At 44.3% G+C, this 21,118-nt stretch overlaps 1 protein-coding gene across 1 annotated transcript in view; it reads right to left on the reverse strand.

Annotated features, from left to right (window-relative positions):
• The window catches only part of LOC135912110 (anoctamin-4-like), a 65,662-nt gene that overhangs the window by 22,812 nt on the left and 21,732 nt on the right, over positions 1-21,118 (reverse strand). The window contains exons 12-18 of the mRNA XM_065444494.2: positions 17,383-17,517; positions 14,863-14,968; positions 13,128-13,188; positions 11,257-11,339; positions 7,988-8,050; positions 4,456-4,530; positions 2,200-2,358 (exon numbers count right to left, since the gene is read on the reverse strand). Coding sequence (XP_065300566.1) covers positions 2,200-2,358; positions 4,456-4,530; positions 7,988-8,050; positions 11,257-11,339; positions 13,128-13,188; positions 14,863-14,968; positions 17,383-17,517 — 682 coding nt within the window. The remainder of the gene's footprint in view (positions 1-2,199; positions 2,359-4,455; positions 4,531-7,987; positions 8,051-11,256; positions 11,340-13,127; positions 13,189-14,862; positions 14,969-17,382; positions 17,518-21,118) is intronic.

Raw genomic sequence — 21,118 nt, forward strand, 5'->3', positions numbered from 1 at the left:
CCACCGTGAACAATAGGCAAACATGCACAGACAGACAGAGAGTAAGGGATCGACACGTCGGCTTAACTCCGTGGCTGCGCTAGCACGCGCAGAGCTAGCGTGTGCAGTAACTATGCGGACAGGGAGGTATTGTATGTATGTTAAACTCTTTAACTATATCATTTTCTCGCAGAACTAAACGCACGCGTAATATACCATACGCAGGCTCTCCGACGCTTTCAGGTTGTCCTAGACGGGAGGGCTGGTCTAACACCCGTGGTATACTGTTAGAGTCCAGGAATTGGGTAGTGGTGATGGCGATGATGATTATTTTTTATTCGTGATCCCTTTGAAGCGCGATGGTGAGAAAGTCCCCTAGCCTGCTTGAGTCATCAGGTATGCCATACATTTTTTTTTATTCTAACATTTTCGTATGCGTCACCTTAATCTTTTTCTCTAACTCAAAACTGCTCTACCTTGTGGTTGATGATTATGATGATATATTGGCATTCCCTTTCAAACGGGGCGGTGACACAGTCACCTAGCCTTCCTGAGTTAGGTATCTCAGACATGCTTTTTATCCCAGCATTTTTTAGCATACATCGCTTTAATCTCTTTTTCTCTTCCTCAGATGTATGTAGCATAGGTAGCGCTACCGCTACCTATGCTACATAGGTATCGCTACCGCTACCTATGTAACAGATCCGGTCGTATCAATCTATTCCCTGCTTTTCTTCGAATTAATGTTTTTAATGGTTCCTGCTTATCTCGACTGCTGCACCAGTTGACGATTCCGTCCACTTTAAACCCAAGCGCTTCTGGAAGGCGTACGTTACCCATGGGTCTCACTGGGTGAATTCCTTGGCATTTCCTTAGAATGTGATGGCTGGTCGCTACATTTTTGTTGCATCATTACACATGCCTCACCTAGTTGCGAATATTTGCTCCGGTATGTTTTTTCTTCTTGGGCAACCAGCTCCAGCCTCAAATAGCAAGGCACTTCCCTTCGTATTGTTGTACAAAGTTTCTAATTTTCTTTTCCTTGATAATCTTGTAAATCTTCATGGTTTTTGTTTCCATTCTTTGTATTCCATTCGCTGTCTCTGTTTCACTCACTCACTTTCTTTGACTCCTGGTTGTCTGTTTACACTTTCAATTACCCTGTATTTGATTGCCAAATTTCTTGACTTCTTACTCGATTCTGTGACCACACTTTGCGTGGACAGATACTTGTGCACTTTAGCCGCCTATTTATTTTGATCGAGGTTCCTGAGTCTTTCTCCAAAAGTACGCTTTTCTGCAGTACGCTCCTCATATTCATACGAGTCTCTATCCATGTCACCCTGCACTGTTTCATTGGTGATTTCCCGTGGACCCTCGAAGCCGACCGGCCTACTGATCTTTGGTTAACTTCCAACCCCGACAAGATATCCGATTTGAAGCACGGAATCGCAATTACGAACGTTAAAGCTAGCGCCATTACTATTTTCCAAATTCCACGCATCACCTCAAATTTATGGCGGCGCCGAAGTGGTCTATACGTTTCATTATTGCTGCATTCCGCTTCCCCTTTATTTTCTGATTATCTTGGTCGGTGCTTGAGTTGTCGTTTCCTTCGTTTATGTATACGCAGAGAAGAACATGTAGAATATTTGTCTCTGAAATTACCTTTGTTCAAAGGTCTTGTCGGAACTAAAGCTGAATATGTGGCTTCTAGGCTGAACGTATTTTCGTTAAGCTTGCTACCACAATTTACCTTGTTCAGAAGAGCACTTCCAGAATTATTACAATTACAACTGCTCCGCTAGTTACACATCCGTAAAAGATCACCGCTGACCTTCCTTGGACCCCGACGCCAACACTGCCACAAAATCTATTGTAACATCCCACGGTGCCGCCTTCATCTAATTTACCCTACCTCACATTTTTTCAGGCATCGGTCGTAGAAGTAAGATCGGCATTAGCAAACGTGTCACAAACCCTTCCTCGTAATCATTCATACCACGGAATTCTGAGGACTGGAATCGCCTTCCCAGATCAATCAATTCCTAGCTTGAAGGACGTTGCTGCTTTTCGTGGATTACCGGCCAGTATTGCATAACGAGAAATTTTCAGTTCCTACGTACTCTATGTCTGAGCTCTACTGGTTACTCCCTTTAAATGCTTGGTGCCCTCAGGATACTGGGAAATTAAAGTGAAAATGGAACGGAGCACACACACCTTGTTCATGAGTAGGATGACGACGAGATTGAGCAACGAAGCGGACACAGCGGTCGCCATGTGTGCGTGGGGTCGCAGCTGGGGCTTCTGCGATAACCAGCCGAGTGTGATGATGCGATAGGCGATGATGGCGAACACCGAGCACACCACCAGGCACAGCTGCAACGCGGGCGGGGATGACCACGTGAGCTGCTCTAAAGCGGCAACCGCATGCACCTTATTTCGGGCGTATTGATTCTTCCGCAGACAAGAAAAGCCGGCATTACCATGTGAAGCAACACCAGGGCTGCGAAGTTGACTGAATTGCGATTTCTTTTTTTTTTCGGCGAATGGCTACAGCAGTCGCAAATCTTGTGCGTCGGATTTTTTTTTCGTGAAATCGACCCACTTTGGGCAATTCTTCGCAATATAATTTACGTCCGAAGTTTTGCTTCCTACAGTTTTGTAGTTTTGCTTCCTACAATCCGTAGGATTTAGCTTTATATCTTTTAAATCAAACAAATTACCAGCAAATCGTTTTAATAGGTGATTGGGATTTCGCCCCATACTGATAAGCTGTATCAATACTCCAATATATTTTTTACAACCTTTGGGGCTTATCTTCTGGTCAACATTAATCACCATCCACCTAGAGTACAGCTCCTTTATTTTCCCTCTGTGTTCGCTAATTTCCTGTCAAGAACGTCATGCCATGCTCACGAACGTATGTCATTCGCTACCAGAAAGATATATCAAGGGCGCCTCATTAAAAAAAGGCACCCAAGCTGGATGGCCACTATTGTTTGGGGAGAACAACAACGTTCAAAGGTGCAAGATTCTTGATTTCAGTGAGGGATACGTTGCACCCTTACAACAGAGAGAGTGTTGGAAAATTCGTCTGCGCGAATAACTGCGTGTCCCATTTATTTTACCTAATTTCTGAAGGCTCTCGTACACCTCAAGCACCAACACGTTCACACTGTTTCGAGCTAAGTAATCCTGGAGTGGCGTGGGCTCTCGAAAGTGATGTTTGACGAGGCACAGGGATTTGCTCCCTCAAAAGGAGTGGCCAGTATGCGTTATTCTTAGCGTCAGAGTGAGCGTTATGGCCATGATACTTGCAAATTGTTATGACGGAGTCTGAAAAAGACGCGCCGACCTCCAGCAATGCCAAGACGAAAGTACACGGGAAGTATTGCGCATGTGGTCACGTCTAAGTACTGACACAAACACGTCGTACTTCGCATTATTCTTTTGTTGTTGTTGCTGTCGTTGTTGCCTTTTTTAGGGAGCTGTTCGCTCAATATTTACAGTGAAAAGTTTTAATTTCATGCGAGCGCCGCAAATAATTCATAGCACATTTTGTGCAACCCATTGAAAACTCGCGCCCAGGGTAGGATACGTAAAAAAATGCAAGCTATGCGCTTCAGCTGTGTCAATGCACTCAGGTATCCACAGCAAGGCCATAGTGTGTGTTTACGTTTCAGTGGTGTCCGCTAGCACTAGACCACCATATGAGGTTTTGTTGACGTGGCGAAAAGTCAGTCTCCTTTTGCGTTATTTGCTGTGTTCTCGGGGAGTTGACTGCTCCATAGCGTAAGTACTGTGTCGACAACGATCCAGTAAAGAAATAAAACTCCGACAAGGCCTCTTTTTTCTCAATACTCCGTTAACGTGCCACGAATGAGGAATATTGCTTTCAGCTGCATACTAAACAACTTGACTACCGCGACAGCAATGTGGTCAATCATATAATCAAAGGAGGCCCGCAAATGCACCAGACACAAGAGCAACGCAGAAGCTCCCGCTCCAACTTGAACCGGACGTCAAGATTCAGAACTTGGTTAAATATGGCCTAGCAGACTTCCTATCAGCATTGCCTTACAATAGTATCAGAGACTCTACCTAGCAGGTCTTGAGCTCTCTTGCGCCGAAGCGGTCCGAAATTGAGAAAATGCTTCCAAATTCGTGACGTCACATTGGCGTTCCGACGTCGAAATATTCACGCTAAATTCGGAAAGTGAAATCTTTCATTTCATTATTTACTGCTACATCAAATTTCTTTCTCACAATGAACGAAAATAAAGTTCCGGAAGAATGTGTTACCGGTCGGAACTGATTTCATGCGCCTTCTTGTTGTCCATTTAAACGTTACGTTAAAAGTTGTAATGGTTATTTCACTAGCCTACGAGCCATTAGGCTCAACAATGATTCATCACAGTCAGTTCCTCGTTGTTTACCTCATTTGTTCATAGATTATTGTACACTTGTACTAACCATCACCAAAACGACGGAGTTAGCGGCTGCAATCCGCGCCACTTTCTCCCAGGTGGGCACATAAGGTTCGTATATCTGGAGAAAAGAAAAATGCAAATGAGTTCGTCTTAGTGATACTGATCACGCTAGCCCAGTGCAATGTAGCAGTAACTAATCAGAGAGAAGTGCATATTCCATGGTGTGACCTGAAATGTTTATCAAGCCTCTTCAATTGAGACAAAGTGCGCTACGTAGTCCATAACGAAGATGTGGTTCCGCAAAGCGAAGGCCTGGGGTACGGACAAGCTGCACAGTGTGTATTCGAAACGTTCAAATAATGAGTTATTATCCTAGCCGATTTGGACCTAGGATCAAGCAGTCTTTATTCGTGAATTCGAATATTTTTTTTTGTTCTGAATATTTCACATTGCCACTAGAATATGTCACTAGAATGAGCCACAGTTCGTGCTTACATGTTCAATGGGCCGGTTAAGGACGTAAGGAAAAACGAGACATTTTGCTTGAAGTTCAAGGGCTCTACCGAAGGTTACGTGCCTTATACCGAAGAGGGCACGTAAGATATCCGAGAATTTTACCAAAATTTAATATGTGGCTTGGTGAGGGGCGCTTTAAAAGAACAATTCTTCCAAGAACCGGCACATATATTAGGTTATAAACCTACTTTTCTTCTCTGTATTCTATGTAAAATAAGATTTGGTGCATCTTGACTGAACTTGTCTAACATCTTTGTATTACACAAAAAATATTCGCAGTTCCGCCAGAAAGGCGAAGCTCTGATTGCGATAGCAAATTAGTAGATAGCTGTACGAAGTAATTATAGTAGCTTTATCTGTCGTGCAAACGTGTAAACATTCGCTAACTAACTGAATTAACAATGATAGAATATATAAGCGTGAATCAGCGGTTGTGTCCTGAAAGCGATCTGCGACGTTGCCAAAGTGCCCGCCCGCGTGGGCCTCATCTTCAAAGCGGTCTGCGATGTTTGCAGAGTGTGTGTGGCTCCGGTAGCTTCGTATACGCCGTACTTTCGACGTTTCGTTCGCATTGAAACGACAGATGCACGGATGTCAGTTGGCTTGCTGTTGCTGCGTGATTTCTGACTCCAACGTTTTTGCAGACAGTTTCCGCTGTCATCGAGCGGGCTGTATTCATGTTTACCTGTGCGCGCATGACATCGTGCTGGTTAATTTAGTTAAAACACGTTGACAGTCTAGTTGGTTTGAATCCATGATAGAATGCGTAAGCGCGACTGATTAAGGACGTAGAAAGAAACAGACACACGGACTGCGCTGTCTTTGTATGTCTGCTTCTTTCTACGTCCTGTCTCAGTGCTGAACAGGTGTGTGTAAATCACACCGTGATCCAAACAATGGCCTGAGCTGACGAGATATTAAATGTAAAGGCAAATATTCTAATTCTTAGGCGCTGACGAACATCGGTGATTTTCCTTCGGTCTCATCTGATGCGCCACCGTCATGCGCCTCCTGCAACGCCGTCAACACTGCTACTCACCACAACTTCGCGAGCTCCTTTCAGCGCAACGCTAAACCTTGTCACTATCGCATTCTATGCTTCGCCTTGAGACGAAACTGTCTGTGCTTATATTTGGTTGGTGGAGTGACAGCAGTTCGGCGGGCGAATAAAGTAGACGACAGAAATCGCGGGGGGTATGTATCTTGCTGGAATGGCCAAACGCTCTCCACTTTTTTTCTCGAAAGCCTCGCAAGTTAGCGCCACCCGCTCGACCGGGGGAGCGGTCCGGCCACAGCTTGCACGTTGATACTTTAAACGAATAAAAAAAAGGAGATTGGAGTACGCCTAAGCGTCGTCTTTTAGTGGAACGCGATAGCATTCCAAGATCCCAGACTGCTTCTCGCGCTTCTCTGCAGCTGCGTCTAATGTAACCGCAATGTTTACGGGGAAACGCTGGTGGCAAACGCTCTGCAAGAAGGTGAGCTTTCTGGTAGAAACGCGGCCTCTTGCGTAGCGGACACGAGTTCCATCTGGAGGTATAGCAAGGAACCGGGCGCGCCTCCTTATGGCCTCTGAGATTAGCGCGCCGTCGCGCGTGAATCTTGGAGGTAATGGCTGCTCTGTGAATTTTAGAAATGCTGGAAAATGGGTTTGTGTTTGAGTTTCCACGTTAGCAGAAAAATGTTTTCTCGTACGTGCAAATTACAGGCCGACGCTATCATGTCTTCTGGTTGTGTACAAGTCGTACTTTACGACTTTTCTGACGTATTTTACTTTGAGAACTTCAATTAGCTTAGTAACTTCTTTGCGCTACATGGCGGGCCTGCGTGGTTGGACATGACGGGCGGTTGACGCAGGACGCAATATGCCGGATTTTCTGTGATACGAGGCCCCTTATGCTTTCGCGTTAAAATTATCTGGTTTTTCGAGACCTTACCACAATCTGATGATGAAGCACGCCGTAGTGGGGAACTCCGGAATTATTTGGACTCTTTACCGTGCACCTAAATCTACGTGCGCGGGTGTTTTGCGCGTTGCAGCTTTACAGAATGCGATAATACATGCAAAGTTATATATGTGTATGTGTGCGGATGAAGTGCGGCCTCTGCTAAAAATTATTGACAAAAGACCTCGATAGTGTTATATGCGGGCAGCGTTCCTAGCGGGTGAGTCATTCATGGGCAATGCTTTACACTGTGGTCTAATTACCCGCAACTGAAGATCGTTATGCAACAACTTGGAATAAACAGCTTTGATTTTAATGGGGCTGTCATTCTACAAGGTCACACACTGTCTTGTCTTTCAAAGTGACAGCTTTCTTTATCTACCTCGTCCACGTTGGATGGACGTCGGTCGAGTTCGTACAATCAAAAGCGGTAGGATTATGTACTAAGGTAGCTATTTGGGCCTTTTGGTATGCCATCAGTAGGTACACTGTCGCGCATAACGAACAAGCACACAATAAACAACGCAGTGCACAGTGTACAACAGTGTAGTCAAATTGGGTCACTAAGTATGCACTGGTTGTTGTACTGCCGACCAGACATGGGCCACGGGGTACCTACCAGGATAGAAAATTCGCACAAGCCACAATCGCACAGCCGATAAAATTAAAGCCAGTATAAGTTGTAAAATTTCGCTTTTTCATCGCACCTAATGTGAGAGAAGCGCCACTGCAAATCTACTTCCAAGTTCCGTAGCTTATCTATAGTTCTAGAGGCGTCACAACCTTGAGACCTTTAGGAGAAGCTGGGAGTACTGAACTGCCGAAAACACAAATCCGGCGCACTTAAGACCAGTCATTTGAAAACAGTAGTGAATAAGCTGCGTAATTCTTTGCAGTAGTCAATAAGCTGCGCTTATTCTGGTTGGACCAAATGAGGTCTGCCAGTATCGCGCAAACGAGAATTTGTGTAAATATTAATGTAAGTTGTGGTAGGAGCCTCCATGTAAAAACATTCAGGGACATTTCGTTCTTGCTAATACACCTTTTGCCCAAAGGTAGCAACACAGCGGTTGTTGTCCTATCATGCCTCTCTTCCTTTGACAAGGTTCTTACCATAGTCACCGGATTCAGCTTGTATAGCGTCGCTTTGGCCTCGTACTCCGGGATTACAACGTCCTGCGAAAGGAAAGTTATGGTAAAGGAGAGTTCCAAGTACTTCCACGTCGATGCTGTGGCCAACGGCACCAGAAAAAAGCTAAAGAGAATACGGGACAATAGGACAAATGTTCAAATCCTATAAACACCGGGGCACACCGGCACGGATGGGGGAAACGCAGCTGTTCACGTAGTTGCCGCGCAAGCGGGTGGGCTTGATTACACGTACAGCTCCCCACACTCCATTTCCTCGCCAAACCCCGCGGACCAAAATCCATACCTAGAGATATTGGCCGAAGGCTCTCCTAGCAGAGCACTCATGCATTACATTCATCATCATCATCATCATCATCATCATCATCATGGTTACGCCCACTGCAGGGCAAAGGCCTCTCCCATATATCTCCAACCCCGGTCATGTACTAGTTGTGGCCATGCCGTCCCTGCAAACTTCTTAATCTCATCCGCCCACCTAACTTTCTGCCGCCCTTTGCTACGCTTCCCTTCTCTTGGAGTCTAATCCGTAACCCCTAATGATTATCGGTCATCTTCCCTCCTCATTACATTTCCTGCCCAGGCCGATTTCTTTTTCTTGATTTCAACTAAGATGTCATTAAATCACATTTCTTTCCTCACCCAATCTGCTCTCTTTTTATCCCCTAACGTTACACCTATCATTCTTTCCATAGCTCGTTGCGTCGTCCTCAATTTGAGTAGAACCCTTTTCGTAAGCCTCCAGGTTTCTGCCCCGTAGGTGAGTACTGGTAAGACACAGCTATTATACACTTTTCCCTTGAGGGATAATGGCAACCTGCTGTTCATAACCTGAGAATGCCTGCCAAACGCACCCCAGCCCATTCTTATTCTTCTGATTATTTCCGTCTCATGATCTGGATCCGCAGTCACTACCTGCCCTAAGTAGATGTATTCCCTTACGACTTCCAGTGCCTCGCTGCCTATTGTAAATTGCTGTTCTCTTCCGAGACTGGTAGACATTACTTTAGTTTTCTACATATTAATTTTTAGACCCACTCTTCTGCTTTGCCTCTCGAGGTCAGTGAGCATGCATTGCAGTTGGTCCCCTGAGTTACTAAGCAAGGCAATATCATCAGCGAATCGCAGGCTACTAAGGTATTCTCCATTAACTTTTATCCCCATTTCTTCCCATTTCTTGCAGTGCAGTGCAGCGGTGGCGTAGAGGTAGAACACCCGCCTCGCGTGCAAGAGGTCCGTGGTTCAAATCCCGGTGCCGGCAATTTCCTACCGGATTAAAAAAAAAATCCGCGTGTTGATAGAATTGCATAAACAGGCCTGGAGTGTGGCACAATCATTACAACACAATCATTACATTCGCACTAAAACAAAAGCAGACAGTAAACGGAGACTATTAGAAGCTACACCAGCACATGTGTTCGACGACAAGGGCGGGCTTAGTCGCACGGAAGAGGTTTTTTTTTTGAATAAGGTTATGGCCAACGCTGCATACACGCCACACATACTTGAGAGATGGCACCAACCCAGACAAGCTACGATTGCGAACACTTTTACCCGATGCACACATTGCCAGGAGTCATGCAGAGCAGACTTGCAACACCTCATTTGGAGCCGTGCAGTTCTTTCCCAAGGGAGATCCAACATTCAACATTTACTACACGGAGATATTAGAACACTAGGAATTGGAATACAGACTAACCCTGAAACACAGAAAGCCATTGCGACATATGGCAGACAAAGTGGCCTGTTAAGAGTAGTGTAGAGGGGGTCGATCAGCCCATGTGAGAGCGGCAGAACTGAACATGCACCTGAGTCTGCATAAAGCGGAAGATCCAAGATTGAGATGAAGATGTGCTTCAGCCACAGCATTCCCACATTCCACATTCCCACATTCCTTTCCCTCCTAATCCCCAACAGCGGCGTAGAGCCATCCCGTATTTAAATGTAGAGGATTCATTCATTCATTCATTCTACGTCAGTACTTTGAAAGGCCAAAGTATTTTACATGATACTTCTACGCGAATTGGGGAGCAAACGTGGAAGCTCCACGGAAAGTTAAGAGGAAATGAGCACATTTCGGCAGGCCATACACTGCGTCCATCTAACTCAGTAGTGTTCGAATGAAACAACGTAGCGAACGCCACTGTAAGGGAAAGGCAGCCTGGTGCAGCATAACGTATGATAAAGTGATCAGACGAGGAAATTTGCATGCACACACGCTCACCTGCACGCACATACAAAAACTCGTATGCATGCAAGCTGACGCAAAACGAGGCTCAATGGGCCTAGCATAAAGAGGTGTTTGTCTTGCGAGTGGGCCTAAACTGTGATGCATATGACGATGTTGCTTAAGAACGAGCACCTATTTAGTTAATGTGCCTCAACAATTAAGGCTGTAAATACGCGCGCTGCATAATAAACTCATTATTGATGTGCGCCCCCTTCACGGCGTTCTTTATAGTCCTTTCTGTTTTTCATTACTGTTCCATTCTTCAGTATTCTGCTGATCTAAAACTTACTTTCACCGGATTTCTTTTGTCTTCAGAATTATAAGAAAGGACACAGTTGCAAAATAGATTAAACATTTCAAACTGTGTAGTGAGTTTTGTTAGGTTAACAGCATGTGGATACCATACGAAAACTCACTACTGGAGCATCAGATATGTGCACATCAACTAATTCGTCCCTAGCAGGCTTGAAAAGCACGAATCTGACCACTTGAAAACTAAGTATGTTGCGAAACATGGTGAAAAAGAATGGGAAGTAAAATCAAAGAAGCTGCATCGAGCAGAAACACCTAACCATCTACTTTCCCACTGGTTTTACTGAAATACCTTGCAAATTTTATTCATATTTGCAGCACAATTCCAAACACAAGTTTTTCAAGATGTATGCAGCACACTTGAAATACATTTAATTGCATCAATGCATTGGCTGTTGATGGACCATCTTGGCATATGCAGTTGTGAACACAGCGCTTGAAAAGGTTCAGGCAGGAATGTCTATGCGACAAGTGAATAGGTGTCACAACACCTACGAACAGTCTATGTATGAACCTACAATGCGATGATTGATGTGATGCGGAGGGTGTAAATTAAGGGGCGTAGGGTGGATATTTCTGTGACAAGAGGAAAAAAGTTTTCAAATGGCTTTGGTCATACTTTCCTTTTATAATGTTAAAGTTGACTTGCTGCGCCTATATCAGAAAAATAATCTGGCACTGCAGTTCTCACCGTGAGCCTGTCGACTTCATTCAGGTTCCACTGCAATGCCAGGACGCTTTGACGACGCTTCCAGAGCTCCATGAAAATAGTTGCTGCGAACATTACAGATACGATAATAAAGGTTAATATTTTTGTTTTCCTTGAACGCTTTCTACAGAATGCGCACCATGCTGGCAGATTCTGTAAACTGTTTCTATTTTTTGGTGGTATTGTGTTCAAGCACTGTCACGCTTTAATAATTTCGATTAAGGAGATGGTTTAGCGAACAATAACAAGTGCGCTAGCATTCGAGAAGATACGTGTACATATGACGCATTTTGTCTAAATATATTTGTTGTCGACTTGCCTGCTGCATATTAGACTTTTGTGAATCCGAAGTTATTACCGCATATGCGATAGTAGTGCATATGTGCTAAAGCCGGCATGTGCTCCACTATCTAAGCACCTTTTGTGAACACAACCCATGCAAGTAGTGACAGCTGTTGGGCACCCTAGGTATTCATTATGTAAAATAACAGTATACAGTACTTACTGCAACAAGTATCCGACGTCGCACAAAACTAGCGACTATAGTCAGCAATGGCACGAAGCATTAAGATTAATTGCATAATGACTTTCAGTCACTACAGTGAAACCTCGTTATAACGAACAGTTAAAAAGTCGGAAATTAGTTCGCTATATCCATAATTCGTAATATAAAATTTCGTAAAAAATACATGCAAGAGGAGCAAAATTAAATCACAGAAGGCACAGCAACTCGAACGATGCTTACTTGGGTCACGTTCATTTATTTACGCACAAAGAACTGCGTTATCGCGGCCTGCTTCTTGGTGTTGATCGCATTCCGCATCACGCCCTGTTCCACAGTTTGCAAACACTCAACATGGGCAAACCCACTGCCCTCAATAGCACTGCAGTGGCGGCGAAGTAAATCCAACGCAGCACGTGCTTCTTGTGAAGTCGGAATGTTATCATCGTCTGCAGAGTCTAAAATCTCGAGCTTGGTCTTTGACGTCAGTGCCACTCTTTTTTTCACATTCATCGCCATCACAGCACTACGCACACCCGCGCACCGCACTCGACACGACCACCGAAAGAGCCTCCACACAAGGCTACGACGGCCACGCCACTGCTAACACTAAAACGCAAAAGCAACATTCGATGGCGCCGCTGCCGCCGCTGCTGAAGCGGCGCTGTCAGCGGTTGAGATGCGGACGATTTCTTTGGCTGTCAACTCTCGATGACGACGGGGCATCTGTGGCGCTGTCAGCGCCTGCGAGGTAGTCCTGAACGTTTGCTGCGCCACACAACACACTTGTAGTGCAACGAAACCTGCCGCCTGCTATCAAACTGAGGTAGGGCTTGGCGTCGTGAAGTTCGTTATATCCGTTTTATCTCAAACCGCGTTCGCTATAGGAAGTTAAAAATACATGTGTTTGACAAAAATATTTCGGAAGAGTTCGATATATTCAATAATTCGTTATATGCGTGTTCGTTATATCGAGGTTTGACTGTACATTCTTTAGACCTGCTTTATATTCATAAGTGCAAGTCATGCGATAACTTAGGCGCCGATTGGATCGAAAAAAAAAACACTTTCCATTTCTGTTGCTGTAACAAGGCATCCATCTGTAGCTGTTTAGTGGCATAGCACTGTCGCGGTCGCAAATAAGAATAAATATTAATAATTATCAGAGTGAGAGTACTCAGCATTGCGCAGTTAGCAAAAAATCCAGCTTCTTTTCACACGTCCAAATGATATGAATTGTGGCAGGCCCGTTCTCAAACCCTCGGACTGTAATATTTCATCCTATCTTTACACAGACAAGCAACAACCGTGCTATCGGGAGCACAAAGAAAGCCCAAATAGTCGTACTTACCCCACAAGGCCATAAATATTGCAAAGCCCACTGTGGCTCCATTGTCGAAAATATACATCATCTGCAATAGAAATATGACACTTTGTCTGAACAGTTTACCTTCAAGTTCAAGTGTTCAAGTGAACAGTTTACCTACTTTTTTATAGTCGCTTCTGTATGTCTTTGCAAGTTTGCTCAACGATTCGTCACTGCAACACACACTCGCCACGCTGCGTGGGAAGCACAGAAGCTCGCCATATTATAAGCGCGATAGATTCTGTGACAATTTGATATTTCATTGCACGAATTTAATGTATTATTCTTTTTCAGCTTCGTCAGAAAATCAATGTATCGCATGAAATTAGTAAGTTGAACTGATTAACAGTGGGTGAACAAGCCAACCATCTCAGAAGGAATTTGAACCGGGTTCTGGCTTTCTTAGTAGTAATTGGTTACTAAATCAAAATAAATAAAGGGAAGAAAGCGAAGGAACTTATTGCTGACTGCACTGCAACTGTCTAGTGCTGCCTGCGGACATCTGAACGGCGGTCAACAGTGGAGAGATCGAAGAAGCGGAATAAAAGAACTGGGTGAGAGAATAACAAAGAGGATAGAGTAAAAGAAGGGAACTATTCCCTTATATGCAATACGACGACTAGGTAAAAGTGGATCCACAGTTCGCCTCAAGAGCTACTTCCTCAAAGGATCTTGTCACCCGGCCTTGCACATAGGCACTGTAAGGTTTTCTTCGAAGATTTTCAATCAATGCTAGAAATATTTTTTGTTAGCACAACAGCACAAAATATTGGCAGTGGCTTAACACGGCTATGCAAGGTTATACATCGCGAAAGCTGAGGCATAGCATGGTTAGCCTTGGTTAACCTTGATTCCAAGTCCAGGTTAGTCTGTAACGTGGAAAGTTGGGCTAGTTGGTGAGTGATCGTAGTACCTTGCTGGTGAAGCAGCGCACAAACACGGACACACTGAAGACAAGCAGGAATAGACGACACTCGCTGCAGCGAGTGTCGTCTATTCCTGCTTGTCTTCACTGTGTCCGTGTTTGTGCGCTGCTTCACCAGCAAGGTACTATGACCAGGTTAGTCTGCTTGTCTAGCTATGTTGCGGCGTTTAGCCAGTCGTTCGGCGCGCTATTCGTGTGTTTCCTGGACGATTCGTTTCCTCTTCATCTCGTTCCGATGTCGATTCCAGGCCTCCTCCTGCTTATCAGAATTGTCGCCGTCCACACTGTCGCTTCAACTGTGGTTGCGGCGCATGAGACTCTCCTTTTCGATCCTCCGACATGTTAACAGGCATGCGACGCAGCTGGCGAAGCGAGTGGAGGCGAGTGCAACGACGAGGAGCGTGGTGTGACGTCATACCAAACGGCCACGGCGGAAAGGCGCGGCGCTGCGCAGCGGCGCAACACCTGTGGCTCGGTGCTACTAGTGGCGCATGCGCGGTAGTGACTAGGGAGCGAGAGAGATAGAGAATATTCGCGGTGAGGCGCGCGTTGTGACGTCATGTACGTCCTCGTAGCACCGCCACGGCGAAATCGCAAGTTCGAGGCCAGTAAAGCTTTCGCTTTAAATGTGAGAACACACACACAGACATAGCGTAGCATGAGGACATTCGTACTGGGTTAAGGCTCGCCTTCATGAAGTGACGCCTCTACACACTCGCCACTTAGAATGACTGTAGTAAACTAATATTCGGCCACTGACACTACTTTGTGCTTTTCTGACAGAGAGATACTTGCCCTGCTATTTGCGCATTTGTTGTGCAGGTACTCGTAAGGGCAGGTTGTGTTACAGGCTGGGCAGATGATGAAGTCACCGGCGATGCTGCGGTCGCAGACCTCAGTACTGCAAAGTATTTGGAAGAGGCACGGGATCAGATTGTAAGCAAGCTTTCAGAAAATGGAGGATATACTATATAAAGCTCGTTGGTGTTTGCTTACGTTTACGCTATACGTTTTAGCTCACCCGGAATATATAATTCATAGCTTCATTAAGGTTTAACTACGTGGTGTTAATCAGACACGAACGACTGCTGCTAGCCCTTATGAAAACTGGTGATTATTTGTTTCAAATACAGTTGGTTATTCAACGCTCATGTTTAAACAAATCTGTGTTGCACGTTTGGCCGCAAGAAAAGTATAATACATGCTGCTTCTACCATCTTTTTTTTGTAGTCTTTAGTACAACAGGCTTGCTCTGAAAATTTATCTCAGGCCCAACACCGATGCCACCTTTTGAAATGCATTTAAAACGCCGAACTGCTTTTCTGAGATACCCTGGGCCAATGTTAATGAAATTTGTTGCATTTAGGAGAAAAGGTTAAAATCTAGTGACTGCCAGAAACGCAAATTTTATTTAGGACCTGAATATTTTTACAAAAATTGCCAAAAATTGGTAAATGGTAAGAATAGGAACACGACGTTTTAAAATCCTTAACTCTGCATGAGTAAAAGATTGCAGTTCCCCAAACTGTTCCCGTTAGAACATGCAAACCCGACATCTTTGATGCAATAATTTTTATCTTACGTATATTTTACAATGTTTGCAAGGGTTCTGCTAAAGACCTAACCACATAATAATGGTTTACTTAAGAGGCATGGATAATATATCAATATTGGCCGCTATAAATCGGCTACACTTTTAATTTACAGAATTGCGATATACAGTTACAGGTACAGGTACACTTGATATTTTACATGAGTACCGGTAAGCTTGATAGTTTTGTTTTCTGAAAACTTGCAATTTTAGACAATGTTTCTATCAGAAATAGACGGCCTAAATAAAGAATACACTTCCAACAGTCGCCACCTATTAACTTATTCTTTCATATGCAGCAAAAGTAATCAAATTTGGTGCAGTGGTTGCCGACTAAAAAGATTAATACTTTCCCACGTATTAGATAAGTAATCCTAAGCTGAAACTTCCTCTTCAGAGAATTTGGAAATTTTGCCCCTAGAAGTGATCAAGAACTATATTTACGAATATCTCTTACTTAATAAGTGTTCGTAAGAGGATATTCCAGCCAATTATGATGGTGAAGAAATTATAGAAGCAGGTCAGCCAATAAATAGCAAATTGTACGTAAGCTCAAAAATATACGTGAATTCATCCCCAGCGGTCTAGAAATTATTTTTTAGCATTATTTACCAACTACCCTACCCGATACGTACTGAAACTACGCTATGGTCAAGGCTTCAAGAGAACGTGTCCTGCGCTATCGGTTATAGCTGAGATAAAATGTGAAGCTTCACAGGAATACTTTAATGCGTTAGCATTCTTAAAGTACTTCACGCACTTTCCGGGTTTTGTGCCTGTCTATGCTTCTACGTATGCATGCATTTACCGATGTTTCTCTTTATCTAACCGGTTTTCCCACCTGCCTTGGTCCCTCAGTATATAGTCAGTGGCCGGATGGTAAGCGCATGGGTGTGCTGTACGTGCTCCCATTTACAGTAGACGTATCGTACTAGAGCACATTGCGTCTTCGCTCAGGCAGCCACATTTTTCCAAATAAACCCGATGAGTAGCCGTAAAGTGTTGTTTAGACCTGGCCGTTTCGGCCGTGGGTATTGTTTGCCACCATTTGTAGACACAGAGCCTGCATGTGTTCTCTCAGAGGACTAAATATGAAAACGTTTATTTGCAACAATATTTATACGATAGCTGCGCCCTCTGCCACGACCATTCGAACTAAACAAAAGGCGCCCTCCGTTCGCCCCGCCATTGCCATACATGGCACACATTTATGAATAAATTCGAAAATATACACTGATAGCAACTGGCGAACAAAGACGACTTTCTAAGCAGTGTATAATAATGCATGACCTCACATGTTCCGAAGAGCCTTGAGTTTTCGAAGAAGCTGCTTTGTTAGTTGCTCCTAATGATACCTTTGTGCTTTTAATTATACCTACACTTATCGCTGGCATTTTTTTTCTTGAAAACAGTGACTATGAGCTTGTGACCTAAATTTGCCTGGTGCTCAGCGCCAGGGTAGGCACGCAATCTAGATAATGATCATTGTTTAAGGACACGACAAACCACAAAGGGTTCAGAATTTCGTTAAAGTGTTGATTGCCCGAATTTGCCCCTACTACTACTACTTCTGTTACTACTACTACTACTACTACTACTACTACTACTACTACTACTACTACTACTACTACTACTACTACTACTACTACTAACAGTACACATCAAACTGCACTGCTAACCATCCAAGCTGTCACGTTCAATTCCCACCTTCCACCCATGCTTACGCCGGCGTGTTCGTGGTCATTCCGAGGACGCCGAACAATGTGGTCAGTAGTCCCACTGCCGCTGGGAGGAATAGCATGGACGTGTAGAAGCCTAGCCAGGCAAAATAAAGGCCCGTCTTCTCGCCGAAATATCGTCTGCAAGACAAGATCCCGACAGCAATGAGCGAGAGGGGCATCTCTTTGTATAAAGGAGTAAGGACTGCAGAATATAAGGCATGCGCAGTTTATCGTTAAGAATGGTATCATCGCTCAGCGTAATTATTGAATGTAAAACAACATTATATAGAAAGCACACCTTTTTACTGTCGAAAAGCGCTCAATACATCGAGTCGCTCCGGGTACGACTTTTGAGAATTCTGTTGCAACAGAACTGCATACTGACATAGTTGGTCTTTGCTAAAAGACATGTTTCTTGCAGCTATTTTACACACACGAAAGGAAGATATATAAAGACAACACGGGCGGCACTTCCAACTGGTTTAATTTGAGCTGTGACCCATGAACATATACATACACACATGCGCTGGTTGTTCCCAATTCTACGTTACCCAGCGGTCAAACAATCTAGTTTCCGATTTGTAGAGCACGGTAGATGTATCACTAATGCAATTTGTACCTTTCTTTTTTATATAGTAAGCTTCCATTAGCTCACGTGGTGTTTGAAATCTACTTGTGATAAGAATCCTAATATCAGAAAAACGTGGTTTGCACATGCAGGCCTTGCAGTGCGCAGGCAAGTGTGCCATGCCATCTTTTATTAGATTTAGTTCGTGTTCTCTTACTTGTTCATTTATGCAGCGTTCAGCCTGTCCTATATAGGACTTGCCGCACTCAAGGGGAATTTCATACACCACGCCCGTAGCGCATCTCCCGTAGGACGTGCCATGTTTCTTGCTGCAGCCTTGCGAACCAGTCTCCTTGCGAGTAGTTTTTGAACAGAGTCGACCCAGTTTGTAGGGGGCAGTAAAGGCAATGGGTACACCATACCGGCCTAAGACCTTCTTGAGGTTGTGGGAGACCTTATGAACATAAGGAATCACTGCAGGCCTTGCGGTGCTGGCTCTTTCTTCCTCCCTTGTTACGCTGGTACCTTTAACCTTCCGTAAAAGGCTTTCGGTGACCGAGGTCACCAACGAGTCAGGGACTTTAAGTCGCTTAATCTGATTATTGAACGAGGCCTGCATCGTGTGTGTACACGACTATCCAAGGGCAGACTCCAGGCAGAGCATAGCAATACCACGCTTGACAATTTTGCAATGGTATGAATTATACGGTGAGTACTGGAAAAACACAGCTGTTACACCCTTTTCTCTTGAGGGATAATGGCAACCTGCTGTCCATAATCTGAGAATGCCTGCCAAATGCACCCCAGCCCATTCTTATTCTTCTGATTATTTCAGTCTCAAGATCCGGATCCACGGTCACTATCTGCTCTAAGTAGATGTATTCCCTTACCACATCCAGTGTCTCGCTACCTATCGTAAACTGCTGTTCTTTTCCGAGACTGTTAAACATTACTTTGGTTTTCTGCAGATTAATTTTTAGACACCCTTCTGCTTTGCCTCTCCAGGTCAGTGAGCTTGCATTGCAAATGATCCCCTCCTGAGTTACTAAGCAAGGCAATATCATCAGCGAATCGCAAGTTACTTAGGTGTTCTCCATTAACTCAACTCCAATTCTTCCCAATGCAGGTTTCTGAATACCTCCTCTAAGCACGCTGTGAGTAGCATTGGAGACATCGTAGCTCCCTGAATGACGGATTTCTGCATTGGGATTTTGTTGCTTTCTTTACGTGGACTACTGTGGCTGTGGAGCCGCCATATATATCTTTCATTATTTAACATACGGCTCGTCTACACCGTGATTCCATATGCCTCCATGACTGCTAAGGTTTCGACTGAATAAACACTTTCTCGTAATCAATGGCAGCTATATATAAGGGTTGGTTATATTCCGCACATTGCTCTATCGCCTGATTGAATGTGAATATGGTCTATTGTTGAGTAGCCTTTACAGAATCCTGCCTGGTCCTTTGGTTGACAGAAGTCTAAGGTGTTCCTGATTATATTTGCGATTACATTAGTAAATACTTTGTAGGAGACAGACAGAAAGCTGATCGGTCTATAAGTTTCTTATGGATTAGGATTATGTTGGCGTTCTTCCAGGATTCCGGTATGCTCGAAGTCACGAGGCATTGAGTATACAAGGTGGCCAGTTTTTCTATAACAATCTGCCCATCATCCTTCAACAAATCTGCTGTTACTTGATCCTCCCCAGCTGCCTTCCCCCTTTGCATAGCTACCAAGGCTTTCTTTACTTCTTCCGGCATTACTTGTGGGATGTCGAATTTCTCTAGACTATTCTCTCTTCAGTTATCGTCGTGGGTGCCACTGGTATTGTATAAATTTGTACAGAACTCTTCAGCCACTTGAACTATCTCATTCATATTAGTAATGATATTGCCGGCTTGGTCTCTTAACACATCTGATTCTTGCTTATTCCTAGTTTCTTCTTCACTGTTTTTAGGCTTCCTCCTTTCCTGAGAGCATGTTAAATTCCATCCATATTATACTTCCTTATGTCAGCTGTCTTAAGTTTGTTGAATAACTTCAAAAGTTCTGCCAGTTTTATTCTAGCTGTAGGGTTAGACGCTTTCATGCATTGGCGTTTCTTAAGATCTTTCGTCTCCTGCCATAGCTTATTGTTATTCTGTCTAAGGAATTTAGTACGAGTTCTATTGCACACTCCCATAACTCCCAGTGATGCCCATAAGATTGTCATTCATTGCTTCAACGCTAAGATCCTCTTCCTGAGTTAAAGCCGACTATCTGTTCTGTAGCTTCATTCAGAATTCCTCTATTTTCCCTCTTACCGCTATCTCATTGGTCGGCATCTTATGTACCAGTTTCTTCCGTTCCCTCCTCACGTCTATGCTAATTCGACATCTTACCATCGTATGGTCACTGCAACGCACCTTGCCGAGCACGTCCACATCTTGTATGATGCCGGGGCTAGCGCAGAGTAAGGTCTATTTCATTTCTAGTCTTGCCATTTGGGTTCCTCCACGTCCACTTTCGGCTAAGCCGCTTGCGGAAGAAGGTATTCATTATTTACATATCATTCTTTTCTGAAAACTATACTAATAACTCTCCGCTGCTATTCCTAGAGCATATGCCATATTCCCCCACTGACTTGTCTCCAGCCTGCTTCTTGCCTACCTTGGCCTTGAAGTCGCCTATCAGTATAGTGTATTTGGTTTTGACTATACCCATCGCTGATTCGACGTCTTCATAGAAGCTTTCGACTTCCTGGTTAACATGACTGGATGCAGCGGTGCAGGCCTGCACGACCTTCAATTTGTACCTCTTATTAAGTTTCACAACAAAACCTACCACCCTCTGGTTAATGCTACAGAATTCCTGTATGTTGCCAGCTATATACTTATTAATCATAAATCTGACGCCTAGTTCTCGTCTCTCTGCTAAGTCCCGGTAGGACAGGACGTGCTCGCTTTTTAGCAGTGCATATGCTTCTTTAGTCCTCCTAACCTCACTGAGCCCTATTATATCTCATTTGCTGCCCGCCGCTAATTCCTCCAATAGCACTTTTAGACTCGCCTCACCAGATAACGTTCTAGCGTTAAACGTTGCCGAATTCAGATTCCAATGGCGGCCTGTCCGGACCCAGGTATTGTTAACATCCTCTGCTGCGTCACAGGTCTGATCGCCGCCGTGAT

This window comes from Dermacentor albipictus, chromosome 10, assembly GCF_038994185.2.
Source record: "Dermacentor albipictus isolate Rhodes 1998 colony chromosome 10, USDA_Dalb.pri_finalv2, whole genome shotgun sequence".
NCBI classification, from domain to species: Eukaryota; Metazoa; Arthropoda; class Arachnida; order Ixodida; family Ixodidae; genus Dermacentor; species Dermacentor albipictus.